The 22,480-nt window shown below is 29.1% G+C and overlaps 1 protein-coding gene across 1 annotated transcript in view; it reads left to right on the plus strand.

Moving 5' to 3' along the window:
* Positions 1-22,480, plus strand: part of LOC142323961 (uncharacterized) — an 884,711-nt gene that overhangs the window by 825,022 nt on the left and 37,209 nt on the right. The window contains exon 7 of the mRNA XM_075364382.1: positions 21,662-21,751. Coding sequence (XP_075220497.1) covers positions 21,662-21,751 — 90 coding nt within the window. The remainder of the gene's footprint in view (positions 1-21,661; positions 21,752-22,480) is intronic.

Consider the following 22,480-nt stretch of genomic DNA (forward strand, 5'->3'; position numbering starts at 1 on the left):
ATTGTAAAAGTTCACTTATCATGAGGTAATTTACTGATATAAAATATTACAAAATAATAAAATCCCTTACTAAAAAATCCCTTTATTTAATTACATATAAAGTAATTGATCATAAGAATGTTCTTTTTTTGATTTTGGATCAGAGATGAGATTATATTAGCTACCGAACAAGATTATGAAACAAATAAATAAAAAAACAGTATTCTTTATTCAATAATCCTGCTGATTTTTTCAGATATCCTGAAAATTTAGTATATTTTTTTAAAGAATTCAATAAAATATTTTAGCAAATCTTATTTTTAATAGTATTTTACATACATCATTACATCGTTGATTGATTAAGTTTACTAATTTAAATAGCGAAAATCTCTATATATCGATCATCATCTGGTATTCGACCTGTCGGCAGATTCCTTACGCCACCGCAGTCTCCATTCATTTCTCTCCTAAGCCTTTTCCTTCGACCTCTAGTAGTTTCCAAGCGTCACTTCATCTGTTAACTTCATCCTTCTTCTTCGCTTCCTTTTTTTCTTCTACTGACCCTTCCGATACAGTTATCAAGATTCCACTTCTTCTAATTACATGTCTCAACCGGTTTCTTTTTCTTTCGTTTACTTTCGGCATTTGTACTCTTTCTATTTTAATCCTGTTAAATTATTATTTCACTAATACATTATTTCCTCATACTTCATTTTATCCGTCCATCTTACTTTCCCCATCCTTCTCCATATGCACATCTCAAAAGCCACAATCCACTTCCTTTTCTCTCTTTCTCATCGTCTATGCTTTACTGTCACACAACACAGGACAATCCACTCATGACATTTGGCTAAACTTTTCTTTAACCAGTCCAGACTTTTACTACATAATAATTACTAAAGGCTTTCCTTGCCATCGTTATCCTTCCTTTTTTTATTTCCATTGTGGTCGTTCAGTCCTCTTTCGCCATAATCCGCAAATATTTGAATGTTTTTTACTTTTTCTATATTTCCTTAATTTGTCCTTATGTCGATGTATTTAGTCGTATATAGAAAACGAAAGGTTGAAATCGACGTAATTAAATTGCTGTAGCTTTTCCTGAAATTAAAATTTTAGATCTTCATTCATTACAATTCACATTACCTTGATAAAGCTACCGCCTTCTAATTTTAGTTTCAAAAACTAAGTTGTAATTTTTTAGCCAATTTACAAAATTATATGTACCCTAACTGTGAGATTCATCCTCAGTTTTGCCTATTATAATTTTGATTTTTTCTTAATTATCCATTTCTAATATATTAGCTAGTGATTTTATATCTTCAAATAAAATGTGTTAGAAGATTTATTAATTAGCTCGTTTTTACTAATAAATTCTTTGATATTGCTCTCATTGTTTTAATCAGATTTATATATTATACATTAATTAATACGTTTTTATGTTAAGTTTATTATAATCGGTAATCGTTGTTGAAACATTACCACCTTATGTGCATTTATTATTGTTACTGTTATAACCAACATGGTGTCTATACGCTTCAGCTACTCATACAGCAACAACCCCAACTAACTGTGTACAAGTTTGTTGTCAGTATGTAACATTTCTACTCTGTACTCACCCTCTAAAATTTGTACTTCACCTCACTTGTGCGTTGTACGTTGAGAGTTGGTGGTTGTTTAGACTAAAAGGGGGATGAGTACGCAAACCGCACTTCACCACCTAAAATTTCCCCTTCCTCCTGCATATATATATATATATATATATATATATATACACCAGCCACCTTTTCAGTACGTAATCTACCCCTACGTTACGTCCTCTCCCCTTTCCTGATAATATTCCCAACCATTTTGATTCAAACTACGATTTCAACCCCCTCACCATCATGGCATCCTGTAGGCGAACAAAACCGCAGCCAAAAGTAAAGAGCAGGTTGGACTCTCATCATATCTTTTCCCCCCTTTCATTCAGTCTTTCTATTTTACCTCCCCCTATTCTTTCACCGATCTCATATGCTACCTTTTCAGCTAAAATTTGCCTTTTCTTTATTATTATAATGAGAAATATACTTCATTATAGTGCTTCAATTCAATAATATTGATGGATTTTAGGAAGTTAACATGTTTCAATACGTTATATTTGTTTGATTTGAATTCCATTATAGATAATTTTGTTAGTATCTTGCTGTAGTTATATACTACAGTACGAGTATTTACCAGTTTGTATATATATATATATATATATATATATATATATATATATATATATATATATATGTTAGTCAATATTTTAATTGGAATACAGATTAACAAATGCAATAGATTTGTTAAGTTTTAATAAGTTCTCATTAGAACTAATAAAATATATTATTTTCTTCTGTCTACGCTTCTGTTCCATTTAAAATTATTCATCAGTAAATGATATGGATATTTGTATTACAAATTATTTACGCCTTATACATTTGATCGTAACTAAATAATGCATTTTTTTATTGAGGAAAGGAAAACTGGTTATTACTAATTTATACTACTATTTTATATGTAGGATTAAAAGGCTCAGTTTTACGCCATAGATTTTTTATCCATTAGATTTATATGTAGCCAGTATTCAGGAAACAGTTCCTTGGATCTCCTTCACAGATGGTCCCCCTTTCCTAATCTATTTATATCAATTTATACAGTGATTATAAGTTCCAATATCCTTCCTTAAATTTCTTAGGCTTCGGTAAACTTTTAAATTAGTTTTTCATTAATGATTATTTTATTGTTAATAAAGGTTTCCCTCTTGACGAGTCTGGGGGGGTCTCTTTGTGTTTTTCCACATAAAAGTTAAAAAAATATATTTTTTTAAATTAATAGACGATTTGCTATCATTTTTTATCATTATTCGTCATTATTGCTTAGTAATAATACATAACTCAACCTCTTTAATGCGATCCTTCGCAGGACGTGTTTTCTGTTAAAGTGGAAAGTATCACAAATAACAGTGGTCTTAAAAACAGGTAAACCCTCATACAGACCTATAAGGTTTTGCCTGTTCTTTCTAAGATCTTTGAAAGGCTTTTCCTTGGAAGGCTACGGCGAATTTTGATGAGCAAATATGTTATTCCAGACCGTAAGTTTGACTTAAGAAGTGGTCATTCTAGCGTTGAATAAACGCATAAAATTATTACTGTTATCAACAGGAGTCTGGAAAAGAAGGAATATTTTTATTTTCGGATGTGCAACAAGCCTTTGATAAGGTTCGATTACCTGGTCTTCTTTACAAGTTGAAGTCTAGCCTGCTTCAACCGTTTTATTTAGTATACCATCCTACTGATATAGGATTTACTAAATAACCCAGTAACCCAGATAGAGATGCTGGGTTATTTACTCAGGAGTTGTCTCAATTCCACAAGGTTCAGTTTTGGGTCTTATTTTATACTTGATCTTCATTGCAGATCTTCCAGTCCGGACTATATCAAATCGTTTGCAAATGACACGACTATCTTGGCGGTTTACGATGACTCAACTCTGACCTCGTATAAACTGCATTATACTTTGTTTATATAAATGAAAGATAAACGTCAATCCGGCTAAGTTTAATCACGTGATGTTTATAATGAGGAGAGGATATTGCCCTCAAGTCTACCTGGATAATGTTTATATCCCACATACGAACAGTGTACGGTACCTAGATTTTCATCTGGACCGTCGTATTGTGTGGACAGAGGTCGCGTAAAAGAAAATAGAAAGCAACTAAACATTTAGTTTCACGGATGTACTGGTTTTTGGGCAGGGGATATCAGTTGTCTCTATCAAAGTACTGATATATAAGGTATTCTTTAAATCGATATTGAGTTACGACATTTAACTGTGGGTAACAGCAACATTGAGGTCATCCAGCGATTCCAGAACAAAATACCAAGAAAAATAACGGAAGTCCCGTGGTTTGTGTCCACAAACCACTATGATAATCTACAGTGACCTTAACTGAATTTCTTTCTAGCTAGCTATATCCTCTTAGTATTTATGGCCTTTCTTCATTCTTTTCATTTATTTATTTATTAATTTTTATTGTATATTTTATTATTTTATATATTTTTTGGTTTTATAACTAATACTTCTAAATAATGGATTTTTAAATTTATCTTAGTTTGATCTTTAAAATATTTCCGTTACAACCATTATTATGTTATGTTTTTGGAAATGTAGTATTTGAAAAAAATTTTGTTTTTTTCTCATATTTTTGTTTAAACATCATATTTTACGGTATGTTTTTTTCTCGTGTTCTACAAATTATAACAACTTATCTTGTTTTCTACCATTAAAAATACCAAAAAGAAATATATATATAACATCCTCCGCATAAATCTAACATGTCCAGATATAGACCAAAACAATTAAAAATAAAAGTTCTAAAGGTAAGGAAATAGGAAGGATGGTAAAAAAAAGTATGATTTATCGTCAAAGTATTACAACAAATAGCTGTTCCCGGAGAAAACCTCTAAGACCCTTCCAAGCAGCTGATATCCGTTCCGCCAACAAAATCCCTCAAAATATTGGAGTATTTTTACCTAGATAAGACAGCATATTACTGATGAATAATTTAAGTTTACACTGTACTACAAAAAAAATTTTACATCCGTCCTCAAAGTAGTATCCAGTTGAGCTATTAATAATTTATTTATATTCAGGATGGTAAATAAAACTGTTGTCCTATAATCTTTAAATATTTATAGTTATTTTATGAAGTAATTCGACTTAATTCTATACAGTGGTGTAGAAACGTATATTAGTCACAATTATTATGAATTAAAACAAATGCTATTTATTTATTATGGTTGTGTAAAAATGGTAATGATAAATTTTCCGAGTGGATTTTAATAATTATACGTTAAATTAACATCAGTCCTCAGAAGTAGATTTCATTTCACATTGTTTAGTTTCGTCGTTGTTGTCATACTCACTCGTATTCTTAGTAGGAGAGGGTTAAGTTGATCTGTGTAAAGAGAGATTTGCTTTTGCTTATTGTTCCTGTAGATTAATTAACGTACATTTAGATTGTGTATGTGCCACCATTAGCTTAAACTGACAATGAAAACGTAATGGATTAGTAGGTGTTGAAGATTGCTTACTAATTTTATGCTTATTAATACGAATATGTCAAAAATAATTAGATTCAGATGTCGTTTTGAAATTATTTTGTCTCTTTTTAAAAAAATTTCAAATTCTTAAGTTTCATAAAAGCGAGATAAAAATAATAAAAAAATAGCTATAATATAGCTTACTATTAGCAATAATCGTGATATTAAATTAAATAAATAAGCTCAACTAAGTAGTCGGTTCCTTTCCCTCTTAAAAGATATATATGTCGACTTACCGTCGATTAATTTATGGGCTCTTTAAAGACAGCCGCCCCACATAACCCTCAAGAATAACAAGAAAGCAGTACCTCAAACAGTCCTCCACATTCTTGCCACTACTCCGATGTGCTTCCAGATAAGAATAGCTGAAGAGAATAAAAAAAAGGGTTGATAAAGGACGACTGCAGAACAAGACGACCCGACGGAAAGGAGTGCTTAAAGGCTCATCTAAGACGTGAGTATCCATTCAAGATATTTTTGTATTTTTCTCAGGATGGGTATAACATATTACCAATTAATAATTCTACGTGGAGCAGCTGAAATTATTTTTAATCAGATGCTGAAGACACACTACGCCTCAAACTTTAAGAAAGATTTTCCTTTGACTTCAAGGAAAATCCGTGTTGCTCATCCCTAGTATTATGTGAATGAAGATGTATCAAATTTAATTCTATAAATCGTTCGAATACATTCTCGATTCAGATTTTGATATTCGTGAAGTCCTTACAGCCAGTTCCAAGCTACAGAATTCCTTAATCATAAATCGTATGATTCTTTTCTCTTACCTTTCTTTTTCATTATAAAAATAACTTATTTCCCCTTTTGATAAATTAATATTATTCTTATCGGTGCATCCATTTGAGTGGACGGATAAAGTAAAATAGTAATAAAAGTTTGATCAAAGCAGCATCAAAAAATATACAATTAATCATAAAATAAAACAGCCAGCTATGAGTTGCGTAATTTTTCGGCTTTGCCCTTAATATATTTTTACTTCAAATACACGTTTTTATCATCAAAATTATATTTTATTTAAAGTATAATTACTAGAAAAAAAAGCCTACTTATTTTTAGTAAAAAAATGTGGGTCTCACAACCTGAGTCCCCTTGCTCGACAGTTAACTCATATGACATTTTTAATAACAGCCACAACTTTAAAAATAGATAGTGTCAGAAATTATTAAAAATTAAAAAAAAAGCAATATCTAATTCTTAACTAGGGTCCCACAGGATCCCCTTTATTAAAAAAACGTTCCCGTGTCATCTACATTAATACCAGGTACAGTTGGATTTTCTGTCTTGAAATTACAGTTTAAAAAAAAAATTGATATTTTAAGTACGAGTCACATTCAGGCTTTTGTTTTTTAGGGCTTCACGTTTTATTTATTATAGTAATTATTTATTTCAATAGGTAGTCCTGATTTGGGGATTGTTATTAAACAAGGCTGAAAAAAAAATCATATTTATTATTCTCTAAAGTAAAGACCGTCTCATTGTAAAAAAAAATTCTGAAAACTATATAAACATCTTTTATTTCTCTTAAACTATATACCTTATACTATTTTATTTACACAATCGCCACATGAATTAAGACATTTATCGTAGCGATACACCAGCTTCAATATACCCTCGTCGTATTCTTCTGTCGCCAGTCCATTTAGCCACTGATTAACATAATTTTTAAGTTCATCCTCACCCGCGAATTGCTTATCACTCAAAAGTTCTTTCAATTTCCCAAAGGAATGGTAATCAGAAGGAGCTAAGTCCGGACTATATGGTAGGTGATCGTAAATTTCCCACCCAAATCTTCTCAGTAAATCACGTGTCGGATCCACAACATGTGGATGTGCATTATCGTGCAGCAGGACAACACCGTTGGTCAGCCGCCCACGTCTCAGATTTTGATTGGCGCGTCGTAACTTATGTAGAGTTTCGCAGTAGGCTTCTGCATTTATAGTTGTTCAACGTGGCATGAAATCAATCAGCAATATGCCAAACCGATCCCAAAAGACTGTGGCAATCTGTTTGCGTCCAAATGGCTGTGGCTTAACCTTGTTGGTCTGGTTGGTTATTGAGGATAGCACCATTCACTTGACTACCGTTTTCTCTATGGCGTGTAATACAAAATCCATGTTTCAACGCCGTAAAAATCGAATTCAGGAACTCTTCACCTTTTTCTGTGTAGCGCATAAAAAATTCAAAAGATCCCATTCGGATTTTTTTTTAACGTTCGTGTGGCACCCAACGTGTACAACCTTTCTGAAACCTAAATGGTCATGTACAGTGCGACCGATAGCTCTTAAAACATCAGCAAAAAGAAGGGCCAGATCGGAAATCAATGAGCGACGATCATTTCTGATTTCATCATCGACGCGTTTCAACAAGTCCTCGGTGATTATCGAGGGCTCCCCAAACGTTCTTCATCATGCACATTAATTCTGTTAATTGTAAACCTTTCACACAATTTTCTGACGTTTCTTTCATTTATTACATTATCACCGTACACAGAAACCAACTGCCTATGAATTTCAGCCGGCTTAACGTTTTGATGATTTAAAAAAACTTACGACCACGTATTTCACAGTCGGCGGCAACATCGATTTTCCTATTCATTTTATAACGTAATAACTCACGTGTAATCAAAGATACTACAACGCGACAACTTACAGACAACAATGCGATGTGTACATTACTAGCGTGGCCATGAACGACACAGGTTCGCCAACCTTAAGCAGAGAAATTTCCCAGTGCTCTTCACTTTAGAGATATCCCTCGTGTGGTATATATATATATATATATATATATATATATATATATATATATATATATATATATGGGTTCCATAATGCTTCCTTTTCCGATTGGTCGAAAGTCAGGCCAAAAGTAGGATATATATATGTACATATACAATTGAACGAAATTTCAACTTTTTGGCCAAACGGTCTTTTTTTTTAAAAAATGCAAAAACTATTCAGAAATAATGTTGAATATCTCTCCATCTCTAATTCCGATTGGTTTAAAATTTTAGAATTTTAAATAAGTCATTTAGTCGTGCTAAATCTAAACTTTCTACGACTACTATTAAAATAAAGAAAAATTAAAAATGGCGAAACTACTCCTCCCCTTTTTAATTTTGTTCAGAAATTTATTTCCATCTGTATATAGAAATCTTTTGAGTAATTTCGAAAAATTTATGTTGAGCCAGCACACTTTACATAAATTTTCGGGAAAATTTTGTAACCTTTTTTTTTTATGTTTTGCTTTCCCCTAAGGTGCCTTGAAATATAAATATTTGCGTTAATTCCAATACGGAAAACTTTATTGGCTGATTGCTTCCAGCTATTCTATTTGATTCATTTTTTTTGGTTCTTTTATTCTACAGAAAACTTCAACCGTGGCCTTGAAAAGGCCTAAAAAAAATTTTCTGGAACAGTACCCCCACTAATTTTAGCCACGAGCCGCTACTGTTCTCGTGTAAGCAAGAGCAGCGAGCTCTTTGTTTGCTTTGATAACTGGAAAACAAAAAATAACATATTTTATAACAAGGCGCTACCGTAAAAATGTTTATAAAAAAAAACTATTGCATTATTCTATAGAAATAAAGATTTCATCTATCTTTCTATTTAAATGAATCGTGTTACTGCATGTTTGTAAATATCTCAAAATTACCAAATAGTGATTTTACATATCGAGGACCCATGAATGATGAATCTATTACTTCATACTTTGGATATTCATAAATCAAAATAAGAGATATTTACACGTAGTATTAGCGATTTATAAACTAGACAATTGTTACAACAATCGTACTTAGCGTGCGAAGCCGCAGGTACCTGCTAGTTTAAAGTAAATTAATAGAAAAAAATGTTTAGACATCGATAAGTTATTAAAAATGGCTACAAAAACATAATAAGGTCCTTTCTCGAAAGCTGAAGTATTCTATTGTTACACTAATAAGCGACAACTGTTTTTAGTAAAGGTGTATATTTATAAATGAACATACATGGAAAAGTTAAAAGTTATAACTTATTAAATACTGGTGCAGTTGAATAATATTTATGTTTATTTTGCGCACCAATCGTTGATCTCATAACTCGTTTTGTATCTTGAAAACTCGTTCTGATTATTTTTTCTTCTTTTAGTTAATCCGAATAGAAAATATAATATTTCAGATAGAATATATATCTTTAGACGTTACAAATATTTAATAACGATGACAAGCTTAGCTTTTTTATGTTTTTTTTAAGAGATCTCAAATCAGAAACAGTTCGGTTGATTTATTGTGAAAGGAACTCAGTTACATCGTCTTACGAGAATTTGTAATCTAATAAAATATCCAGAAATTTCGCTTTTATTAAAAAACACTTTTATTAAATAAGGAATAAATAAAAAGAAATAAATTCGAATGGTAAAATTTTTGTTCTACAGTTAGATAAATGCAATATATTTGCAATAAGATTATATATAATATGCAATAAGATTTGAACTAATTGATGGAGAAATAAAAAAAAGTTCATTTAATAATATAAAAAGTATGTCCACGAATACGATAAAAATCGAGGGTTACACTTACAAAGTAGTAAGTGCAATATTACATCACGGATCTTCGATTCGTGAAGGTCATTATACTAGTTTTATTAAAAAAGTAAAAATGTGGTATGAAGTGAATGATATGACAACAAAAAAAATAGCCTTGAAATTAAAAAAATGTATATTTGTTTGTTCTAGAAAGACAATAAATTTTAGTAGTAAATCCGTAACAATCAATAATTAATAAAAAAAATATAACAAAACGCAATAATGTAAAAAAAAATTACAATGAAATTGTAAACCGTACGGTAAGTCTTGCAGATATCATTTCTTCCGCTCAAAAAACAAAACTCTCCGTAATATAAATAAAACTGTTTTTAACAAAACAATACTAATATAAAAAAAGGTAAGACACTACATTTCTATTATCAAAATCTGTTATTACTTTAGAATTTTCTTTAAAAAAAAAAATATGTTAAATATATGTAATAGACAATTAGTATATATATATATATATATATATATATATATATATAAAATAAACAATGTTTTTTAAGCGTTCCATATAATAAGCCAAAAATAGAAAAATTTGTACAAAACTCTTACCGGCCCGATTTCATTTATATATAATACATATCAGATTTACAGAAATAATACAATTCTTATGATTATTCGTTGTTTAAAAAATGAAATCGGGCCGATGTTTTATTTAACATGTACTTTTTTTTAAACAAAATTCTAAATTAAGAACAGATTTTGATAATAGAAATTTAGTGACTTACCTTTTATTATATCAGTATCATTTTGTTAAAAACAGTTTTATTTACATTACAGAAATTTTAGTTTTTTGAACGAAAGAAATAATATCTGCGAGACTTACCGTACGGTTTACAATTTCATTGTAATTTCTTTGGATAATATATTAATTTTTGTAATACAAGCGGTAAACGTATTGATAAAATCTTATTAATCTTTAACATTCTATTTAATTATTAGTAATGATTGCACAAAATTTTAATTGTTTTCAAAAGTTCAGAAGATATTTTTTTCTTTTCAAAAAATTTTAAGTTTTTTGTTCCTTAAAAAGCGTACTCATAATAGTTTGGTAAAATGTCTTTGTGTTGTTAAAACATGAAGGTAATTAAAACATTTGTATTACGTATTATATGTGTGTTTAAAGTTAAAAGAAGTCTTTTGTAAATCCTGTACGCAGTTCATTGAAATAGAAAAAAGGGAAGAAGGTATAAAACTAATCAAAATCGGAAATTGGGCTGACGAAAGAACACCGAGTCAGTTGTCCCAACACTCGACGTCGACGTCGTTGATTAAAAAAATAAAGGGCATTTCTCGTTTTCTGTCCCCAAGTTATCCATCCGCCCCTTTCTCTTTTTCAACCATTACCGATTAGTTTGCAGCTGACGATTAAATAAAAAAAGAAATCAATAGAAAAAATACCCGATACCCTAACAGAATGTTTTATCTGCAATAAAGTCTGACACCGAAATTAAAATCGTGAGTCATATCTAATTAGGAAGAGCTTTCAAAATATACAGCTGTTTTTTTCCTTCCCCCTGATTATTACTTCTTTATAACAGTTTGTAATCTGTATTTGTTTGTTTGTTCGTCCTCTAAAGTACATCTTTGTTGTTTGTACCTGCATTCAACTGGAAGAAGCTTGCTGTGCTGCAGACACCTCCTCGTTAGCATGGTTAATTTTATTCCCGAAAAAAAATGTTAGTTTTTTTTTTTTGCTTGATGATCGCCACGTAAGCTTGAAGCTTATGCGTGGAATATGGAAATGTAGCGTATGAAAAATGCCGTGCCTGACCGGGATTCGAACCCAGGATCTTGAAATTTTTTTTCAATAATCTTTATCTACCGATCTAAAATTTTACAATGTATCCGAAATACTCCATCAATTTACAGACAAAATCTTTATAAAAATATGAACTTTTTTATTTAAAAAATTTTTTTTATCTATTTTCACAAAAGACTAATCTACATTCCATATTTAATTTCTTCCAAGCCTGAATTTAATAAAAATTACTATGAAAGATTTGTTAATCTAGCAGAAAATTGTAAGATATTCCTTAAATATGATAATGTTTTACACACCTGTTTTTAAATATTAAATAATAATTATGCCATGCTATAATTTCTGTTTTACTGAAATATTATGAATCATTCAAATAACATTTGAAGTAAAAAATAAAAAATATCTGCAGTTTGTTATAAAATAAACCTTATTAAAAAATAAATGAAGAGAATATAGATATCATATCATCTTAGTAATTTTTTTTTTCATTTTCCTAATGTGTACTTGCAATCTGTTTAACTAGTAAACAACTAATCCCCCCATTACCAGTGAGATAAGGATATGTATGACATGTAAATGACATGTAGTCTTGAGACATGTGGTTAATTGAACACCAACACCAAATTATACCAGTATCCATTGTCTTTTATTCAAATCTGTATAAAAGCAACAAAAATTTACTAGGCGTGGACCTAAAAACCTTCGACTTTAAAAATCAGCTGTTAAACAGCTGATTTGCGATGATGAGTTAACCACTAGACCAGTCTGGTGGGCTTTAATAAAAATAACTAAATAAAATAAATCTTTTATTCTGATTGCTAGGAATTATATTAGGTCTAGGTTTTAATTATATTTAGTTTTAGGATTTTAATTTTATTAGGAATGGGTACAATTAATTATGTGATGAAAAATCTGATGTGAACACCACATGACTTCCTTGTAAGCCTATTAAATTACTAAATTACATATACTCATACTTTGCTGCACTTCATTTAAACTTATTTATTTGAAAGTGAGATATGATTCTCCAGTTCTTCAATAAATTGGACAGTTATGCATTGCATTGTGGTGGACACCACATTGCATCACATTTTTTTTCTGGTGTCCGTATCAACATTTTATATCAACAGTTTATATATTAATTTTGTTTCACATCGCTCAAGTAATTGTGTGGTGTAAGTGAGAACATGTCGGATCTGTAACCATGGACAGAACTTTTCTCAATTTAAATATATTCATTTATTAATAATTATTAACCACTGTAAAATTTTTGAATTAAAATGAAAAGTACATCAAATTTTATTTCACTAATAACTTCTGAATTTTGTTCATATTTTTTTTTATTACTATTGAATTATTATTATTATTTATTGTAATTTTTTTTGCAATCAGAGGTTAATAATTATTAATAAATCAATATATTTAAATTGAAAAAATGTATATGAAATCTGATTCGAACTGATGTGCCTTCCCCTTGTAAGATAAAATATTTCATTAATTAAAATTTCATTTGACTATAACTCTGGAACCAATGAAAATAAGTACCACTTATGATATATCATTGAAAAGCTCTCAATGAGGGCTTATTACTGTAGTTAAGAAAAAGTCCAAAATCCCAGGTTTTTTGATTTTGGGCTTTTTGGACACTTTTGTTCCAGTTAATTGCAATCAAAAGCGGAGGTGCACAACTATATGTTACAACAATCTTAAATCCAAAATTTCAACATTCTATGGCTAATTTTTTTTGAGTTATGCGAGATATAGACATCACGACAAGACTAAGTAGATTCAGGGATGGTCAAAATGGATATTTCCTTTGAAATCTGAAAGCCGACAATTTTTCACGATCACAATACTTTTACTTCATATAAGGAAGTAAAAAACCACAAAGTAAAAATATACAAAATCTTAAAAAATAATTCTTCACTTATAAATGTATATCATAACAACATACCCAACCAAATTATGTAATAAAACATTTTTAGAATTATTTACTTGAAAATATTTTTGTTTATCTTTGTAGCCATCTTCAGTAATTGGTACTGCTTGTGCTTTTTTTTTTTTTTTGTTTACAGTGGCATCAGCTGATGTTACTACTGGCGGTTTATTTTTAATTAGACAGATATATGCGAATGTGGTCAAAAAAAATGTTGGATTTGAATTTGATTTTATATTGTACTATATATAGTTATTGTGTGTTAATATGGTTTCAAAATATTTAAGTATGTTAAGGTGTGGGTCTTTTTTGTCAATTTTGTTATTCTACACATCGGTATTGGTGATTTTGTGACTTGTGTCTATGAGGTGGTTAGTAATTGTTGACTTTCATTTTTGTAGGGAGCTTCTATATGTTTATTGTATCTTTGTTTAAAGCTGCACTTTACTTGATCAATGTAATATTTTGTACATTTTAGTTCATATATTTCAAGTAAATTTTGTTAGTTTTGTTTAGCGATTGTTTTCTGTACGTGATGATTAATTAACGTTATATATGTAAAGAATATTTCTATCAAAAGAAAACAGATATTCGGTATAGATTATTCGTATTGTTCTTTAAAACAGGAATTTAATTACTTGTTGGGTTATGCTATTTCACAACAGTCTGTAAATTTAATTAGGGATCATTTAGTGTGTTTTTGAGTCAAGCTCCCCTTGATTGTTGACCTCTAAAAATCAGACTGACTTCTAAAATCTTTTATACAGTTAATATAATTAGATCATGATTTTATTACAAAGTTAGATAGAAAAAGGCTTTTAATTAATTACTTTAATTTATGTTCATTTGTTGAAAATTGCATTTTTTAGATTATACCGAATTTTGTTTGGATTGATTAACATTAAATTTTTGTTATAAAACCGGCATCCTTATGAAGCCTTTACTTGTGTATAAACCTTCCAATATGCTACACAGTTCATCTGCTACATCAGTGTTTACCAATTAAAAAAAAAACATATACTGACCTTTTGTAAATCTAACTATGTAATATGAAAATGAATGTTAGTGTCTGATTATAACTTTTTTTTTTAAACACTTAATTAATCCTTTGACATCTAAAAAAGTACATAAGCATTTTAAAGAACACAAAAAAACTTGACTAAAGGCACATTATATTTTGAAAGTTACTGAGGTGGCCAAACCTCAATTATAGCATGCCTTCTGTTGTTATATACAATAAATAAGTTAGTTCTTTCTGATTGTGACTTCCTCTATATATCAAAACAAACATTACTATTGAACATTTCACCACTGACCACATACCCTTCACTTGTTGCATGTGAACACAGGTTAACAAAATTTTTGACACTGCTCACTTGTTCACTGTGTTGCTGTTAAGTTTCTCATCCTTTACAAAATTTTATGGAATTCATCTGGTTTGACTGATTTTAAGACTTTTCAAAGGCAATTTGGTCAGTTGTAACCACTCAACATGTATACCATCATCTATGTACATTCCCATTCAAAACATCTCCAAGCTCGCATTTAAAAAATTTTTTTGATTTGTTGTCCCCCATTTAGACAACCCCTGTTACAGTATATGATGTTGCAGTCTTGAAGAAAAAAAAATATATTCTCCTGATTTCTAGAAAATTCACATTCAGGAATTAAGTTGTTCAGGTCAGTTGTGGCAAATTCAATTGGTAATACACCACACGACACCATTGTAGTGAATAATTACTGTAACAATAATATTCTTATTGCATGCTAGAACAATAAAAAGAGGGGGAGGAGAGAAGTGTAGCAGTTAGATATAAAATAATATGACAACATATTTTTATGGAGGGATTAATTTATTCACTTATTATTTAATTTACAAAACTGAATTCCAGCTAGCCATTTTTAATAGCTTGTAAATTATGATTCATCGTAATTAATTGAGCATCATTTAAATAATTGAGAATTTATTATTCAAATTATACACCAACCCTTAAATTTAAGGGTGCCAGGCATAAAAAAGAATTTTATCTTACTTAGTTTCAAACTGTCATGGACATAAATTTAGTGGCACATAAATATACTTCTGCAAAATTATTTTAAATGTATTATGGAGGATAAAGATGTATGAGCTATTCAAAACGTCAGCGTCAGAAACTTTTATGATCTATTGCCATTACTTTTTACTCTTTTAACAGCTATAAATGAACAAAAACTTTCCAATAATGTTAAAAAGTTAGATTGTTATATATTTATAATAGGAATTCAAATAGTAATGAGTGTTTTTTTTTTTAATATATAGTTTCTTCATAAGGTTTTTTGTTCTGCTGGTAACTAGATGAAATTTTTATTGATGTAAACAAAACATAAAGCCCAAATCAGGGAATTATATTAACCACTTCACCATCTCCATGGCAAAGTGTTAGTGTCTTGGCCTTTCATTCGGGTTTGAATCCCAGTTAGGCATGGCATTTTTTATATGCTACAAAATTTCATTTCTATATTTCCATGTACAAGCTTCTGTGGGGAATAAATTCATCAAGAAAAAATATCCTTTTAGTATATCAATTTATTGAACTAAGCTACCAACTAAGCTACCAAAGCAAAAAAAAACTTATTGAGTAAATATTAAATAAAGTAAAAATAATTGTTTGCAACTCATAAGACGTTGAATTTTTATTGATTATAATTTAGAAAAAAAGAATTCCAATGCAAGAAGTTATGTCACTTATTATCTATTGAAGACTTCATTGGATTTTTTCTTGAAAGATCCTGCACTTTATTAAAATATGAAAAAGACCCTAAAGGTACATTCTTTAAAAAGTTAGGGTGCCAGAAATTAAATAACTTAAGAGCAGTCACATATGTGGGTGGACAAAACTCTATACTGTATGAAGAGGGGTGGTGTGTATGTGTGTGTGTTGGCTGTATCTTATATACTGACTCTGTTAATAACAGCAGCTTTTTTTTCACTAGCTATAGGCTCATAGCATACTATACACCCCCTTTGTTATGCAGGGAATAATAGGCAAATAAAGGGCTGAAAAAAAGAAGACTCGCCCCTTGTTTGTAGCCTGGTGGTACTAGTAGTGGTAAAATAAGGGAGGAGGAAAGAATTGCCGCCCTAGACTACACCCCTACCTCCTCGCTACTTACCTAACCTAACCTATACACTACCCTTTTTCATTTCTTATTCCCTTCTCTTTCCTCTTGTATACTAAATCAGTGCATTCTGGCAGAAATGATAAGCAACTTTTAGATAACTGAATCATTTTTTTTCTTCTGCCTTATTTTTTTTTATTAAATTTACTTTTTGATTTGATATTCCACATGCATCCACTTTTTCTTTTAATGATTCAGTTCATGATAAAATGTGTCCCTGTTGGTATAAAATTTAAGAATTGATAGTTCTGTACCGTATTATTTAAATTTTTATTGTAGCTATGCAAATGTACGGTCATATATCTAGTTTATATACTTGTTTGTTTATATTTATATAATTTAATTACTTTCTTCAGCGTTAGAATTGAGATCCTTTAATTTTCTTAACAATATGCTTCAATTTATCAGCTTCTGCTCTTTCTTTACAATTTCTTCACATTTGAATATGTAATTTTTTTTAAAATCAATCAGCCATTTGTTTTTATGTCTTCAACAAATGTTTTTCTTTTTGGCTGTGTTCAGAAATCTTCCAATTCTCATTCTTTCTATATGTCAAAGTAGTCTTTATTTATTTTACTTCTTCCATCAATTATAAATAGTTTTGAATGCAAAAATAATGTATTTCCATAGCAGATTATTTTTCTATATTCAAATTTTTTTAACTCTATATTTTAATCCTGAGTTCACCTACAATGGAAATTTCTTGAAAATTACAGGTTTTCAAAAAAAATTAACGGAGAGATCCAGAACCCCTCATTAATGTACTCTGTGGGAAGAAGATTATCCACACATGGATGTGTATGCAAAGTCTGATTGAAAGTGTACACTTCTTAGTTTATAATTCAAATAAACTGATTGCTCACCTCAACCTAATTAACACCTTTTACACAGATTGAATATGAAAATTTATCTCGGTAAAAATAGAGATAGCATGAATAATCAAACGATATCACTACTATGAACAAAATTTAAGAGAAAGGATAATCTTTTAGTATTCTTAAGATAAAAAACTTTCACAAAAGTTTTCTATTGTAAAAGAATTACGGTAAATTTAAAATAACAAAGGACAACAATTAAATGTCACGTCCCCATCATTATTCAACAATTAAGTTTATAAATCATCATTGAATAAGTAAATGTTGCATTTATTAATCAATTTTTCATGTAAATTTTTCAAACGTCTTATTTCTGATTAACTAATTTTCTACTTTTCCAGCAAATCGTCAATTCTTCATCCAGACTTATATTTTTGAGCCAAATGAACCTTTATTCTAGTTTTAGTCTTTCTTTAGTTTGATGGTTTTAGTTTTATTTTTTTACTGTTTCTGAGGATAGAAGACAATTAACGAAATGTAGCTGTGATAATATTTAATTTATGATTTTCAAAAATATTTTTTTATCTTGTTGCTTTACAATATGTAATTGTGATCTATGGTTTATTTATGAAGTAAAGTTGTTTTGCTACATTTATTAAATTTTTTGTGTATTATTTTTTTGTACATGTCATTATTCTTCCTAGTAAAACAGTGAATTTAGCCGTATTTGTAATAAAATTTATTTCAGCTTCTTTATTTGACTAATGTAACTGATCATTTATTCTCCTTAATTTTACATTTTTTTTTAAAGTTGTTAAAAGTAAATATTAGCCAATCTTTGGCCAAGAAGCCAGAGAAAAAAATTGGTTCCGTAAAATCTTTATATTACAAGGAATTAAATGACATTTGTGTATCAAGGGCTAGTAATATATAGTGATTAGTTAATTTAAGCAAATCAATACCAGATGAGAGTAACGAGATTAAATGTTTACAAATGGGAATTAGCACTACACATTGCTGTTTCACGAGGTTTGTTTGTAGCAACTGATGTTTGTTTAAAACACATCATCCGTTTGACTTATCACAGTGGATCACTACAGGAGTTAGACTGAATTTACTCAATTGATTTGTTTTACTAATTCATGAGTTGCTTATCTTTGCATAATAAACTACCTATAATTTTAACTAAATTACTTTATCCATAAAGAAAGTATGTAACTGTTGGGTGTATGTAGTATTTATATAATTTTTTTAGGAATTCACCCAAATCCTTATGAGGGCAATTTTTATCAGTAAAATACTCAAAAGTTGTGAACATTGAGCAATAAAGTAGCTCAGCCTAGAAATTTGAATTGTGATATTTAAATACAATTATGAAAAATCTGTGATATGTTAACAAAGATGCAGGTTGTTTGAAAGTTGCTATCCATTTTTATATGTTTTAAAAGTATTAAACACAACTAGTTTATAAACAGAATTTTGAAAACAACATCTGTCAGTATTCCAACAAAATTAATGTGTACAAAAGTTAATTGGTCTATAGTTTTTTATTTCCATTTATCCTTTAGAAACATTTTCATAAAATAAGATTTTAAAAAATAACCAAAAATACTAAATTATGGACTTTTTTACATCATGACTTCGGTATCAGAGATAACATTTGAGCTAATGTAATAAAATAGAGGTCCTGACATTGATTACTTGATATTCTCTAAAAATCAGTTGAAATTAATGTTAGTATTTCTCCTTCTCCTTCTTCAGTAACTGACCAGTCATCAATGAATCGATAACAAAGTAAAACGAGAATTCTAATTTTAAAATTGTTTACAAAAAGTAATTAGATTTTCTCCATTTAATTTTCTTGTCAGTTCTATTTGAAATACTTTTAATTTTCATCAAAGATTTTATATCTAATATTAATAATTAGTCTATCTCATATAAAATTATATTTTATAACAAAAAGTTACTCAAAACTTCAGACTATTTTAACGGATATCTCTCTTATACAACGGGGTATTTTTATTATTAGTTGAATGAATAATATTTTTTGTCACACAGTAATTTCTGTTAAAAGCTAGTTGCATAGTAAAATTGAGAATATTTTTAATTTTATTCTATAAGCTTAACAGTCATTCTTCTGTTATGTTCCTTGAAACCCATCCTTATTACAGCCATATCAGGCTGAATTTGAGAGATTATTGATTTTATCACTTCATAGATGCAGTTATTTTGCTAATTTCTGTACCACATACTATGCAAATTGTTTGCAAATTCTAGATTGTCATAACCAAATATGCATCAAAATTATTTTTTTCCACCTTTATTTTCTGTATTATCAACTTTAAAGTAAAAAAGATAGTTTCTGTTTCCACATGGTTATTTTGAGGTATGGCATAAATATTCTATTAAGTAAAATATTTCTGAAATCTGACATGTTAAATTTCATATAATCACAGCATTAAACATTTTTTTTAGTTATTATTAGTGATTAAAATTGTTACAAAAGTACAATTAAAATTTTCATTAAATCAGTTGAAATTGTTCAATTCTCTCATACAATAAAATGTCAAGGGTAAGAACTGTAAAGAAAGACAAAGATTAAAGTATGTGAACGGGTAAATGAGGTTGTAGCATGTAGGAAGTTTACCGAGGTTAAAAGTTTTATACAGAACATTTAGGAATGTAGTACATGAGAATAAAAAATTATAAATCAAAAAGATTTCATGATTTATGAATAAATATTTTATCATTATTACTAAGTGCTAATAACTATTTTCTTTTTTGGGTAAATGTCTAATATTTAGTTTATTAATATAGAAGACATTGTTTTAATGAACATTGCATGTTACTTTTAAAAGACATCTCTTTCTTCTTTTTTTGGTATAGCCCTATAAGAACTGTGTATGGTTTTCTCTCGTTTTATCATTTATAATAATGCTGCAAACATTGATATAGACTTTCTTCCTCGTTATTAGTACTATTATTATTATTATTATTATTATTCATCCTTCATCCTTCTTATACTTATTCTTATTTATTTTTAATATCCTGAAGGGGAATATAATAAGACCCTCCTCATCCTCTCATTAGCTCTTCTCCCTAAAGAAATAACAGATAGAAGAAAAGGGAACAATAATAGCAGGGATTACAGAAAAGAAAGTGAAAATATTGCTCAGTAGGCCCACCATGTCACTCTTATTTTCATGTACAAATCCTTAAATATTAAAATGAAGGAAAATATTATCAGTACACATAAATTTTCTTATTGTTTATATTCAGTGGGTATTATTTTACATAATTGTTATTGCATTTGTGTGATTGTAAGTATTGTTATTTTATTTTAAATCTTTGTTTTCAAGATATCGATCATGGAATAAATTCTTGATTTATTTACAAAATATACATTGTCATAACATAAAATATTATCTATGGTGTTTATTACTTTCTTTATTGTTATCGTATGTAAAATAATGTTAACAGTGAAAAAAATAATCATTAACCAATTTTTTTTTTACTTATCTGTTATGTAAGGTTCCTGATAAAAAATATTAATCCAAAAGAATAAAAATTATATTTTAAAAAGGAGCTTAACTGGAAGTTAAAAAACTCGGGATATGTTTGTGTTTGTATATACTCCTCGTATGTTTGTTTGGATCTATATTTTAAAAATGAGAAATTATTTAATCTGACATCATGAATTTTCTTGCAAAACCTATATTTAATCTGATCAAACCAAAATCATTGATCAGTAATATTCTCCTTTCATCTAAGAAGAGAGCACTAAGGGATTTATAAGCAAAACAGTTGCCTCCTGCTTCCTGTAATAGCGCTTGAGCTTTCCTCTGGGTAAAATTGTTTTATCTTACACTGCATTTCATTCTAGAATAAAGTAGACATTCTCTCTCACTATCCATCTTTTTTCCTTATCCTTTATCGCATCTTCTCTATTTTCAGTTTTGTATATGTAATTCTAAATCTTATACAATCATTTTGAAGCTGTCAGTATCTACTAGAATCAGTTCATCCTTGGTGTAATCTGATGGAGGATGGTGTTTATAAATCAGCCCAGAGACATTGAATATTTTCTTCATAAAAATTTTATTTAGTTTTATTTGAAGTCATACACACTATTTTTTTCTATTACTGTTATAACAATAGTAAAATCAAAATTCACCTTATATAGTTTTTCCTTTTTTCTTTCACTTGATTAGTTAAAACATAATTTATAATTATTAATTATTTTAGTTACATTTTAAAAATTTGAAGTTATTTTATTTATTTTTTTTTTTATATTCTGTTTCAGAATCGTATACAACAGTTTCAAGCTGCTGTTAGTAAATTAAGTCAAGAAAACGATACCTTAAAAAAACAGCTGAGAGCTCTTGAAGCAGCGGTTAGTATTTTATACCATATAGTTGTATTTTTTTAATATTAACTGAAAAGAGTAGTAAGGTTTAATTAATCGCATTATGTTACGACTTTGTAATTGATTCTTATGAGGGAGTTATTTATTGCATTATAAAAAAACGTTTTTCTTTAAAATGATTTTATTTACACTGAGAGTTTATAGATATGCATGGGTATATATAAGCTAATGTAAAATTACAAGACCTAATTTTTTTAAATTATAGTTTTACTCAATATTATTTTTTTATTGAAGTTTTTAGGGGCATCGACTACATTGGTCATTAGCCCTGTCCCACTTCAAAAAAAAAAATCCTTTAATTTTTCACATTTTCTTAAAGACTAGAACTACTACATCTTTCTTGCTTATAAAAACGAATAAATGCAGAAATTAATCACAATGAATTTGGATTCTTGAACATATCACAAAACTTTTTTTGGTTTAACACCTAGGCTTTCCTTTCAGCCATCCTTTCTTGCACCTTTTTTCCATTCTTCTTACAGCCTCTACTTCAGATTACAACATGTCTGAGGCCTTGGACATGACATCTTCCTCCCTTTCTGATACTAATGATGTTCTACAGCTGACATCAGGTGATGACAGCTTAGATGGTGCAGTTAGCATCGTTGTTATTGAATCAAAACTCGCAAATGTACATTTTCAGCGGCTAATGAATTCAATTCGATTTCTAATGGTATACTTGGGGCAGCTGAAATA

Source organism: Lycorma delicatula, chromosome 4 (genome assembly GCF_047948215.1).
Source record: "Lycorma delicatula isolate Av1 chromosome 4, ASM4794821v1, whole genome shotgun sequence".
Taxonomy (NCBI): domain Eukaryota; kingdom Metazoa; phylum Arthropoda; class Insecta; order Hemiptera; family Fulgoridae; genus Lycorma; species Lycorma delicatula.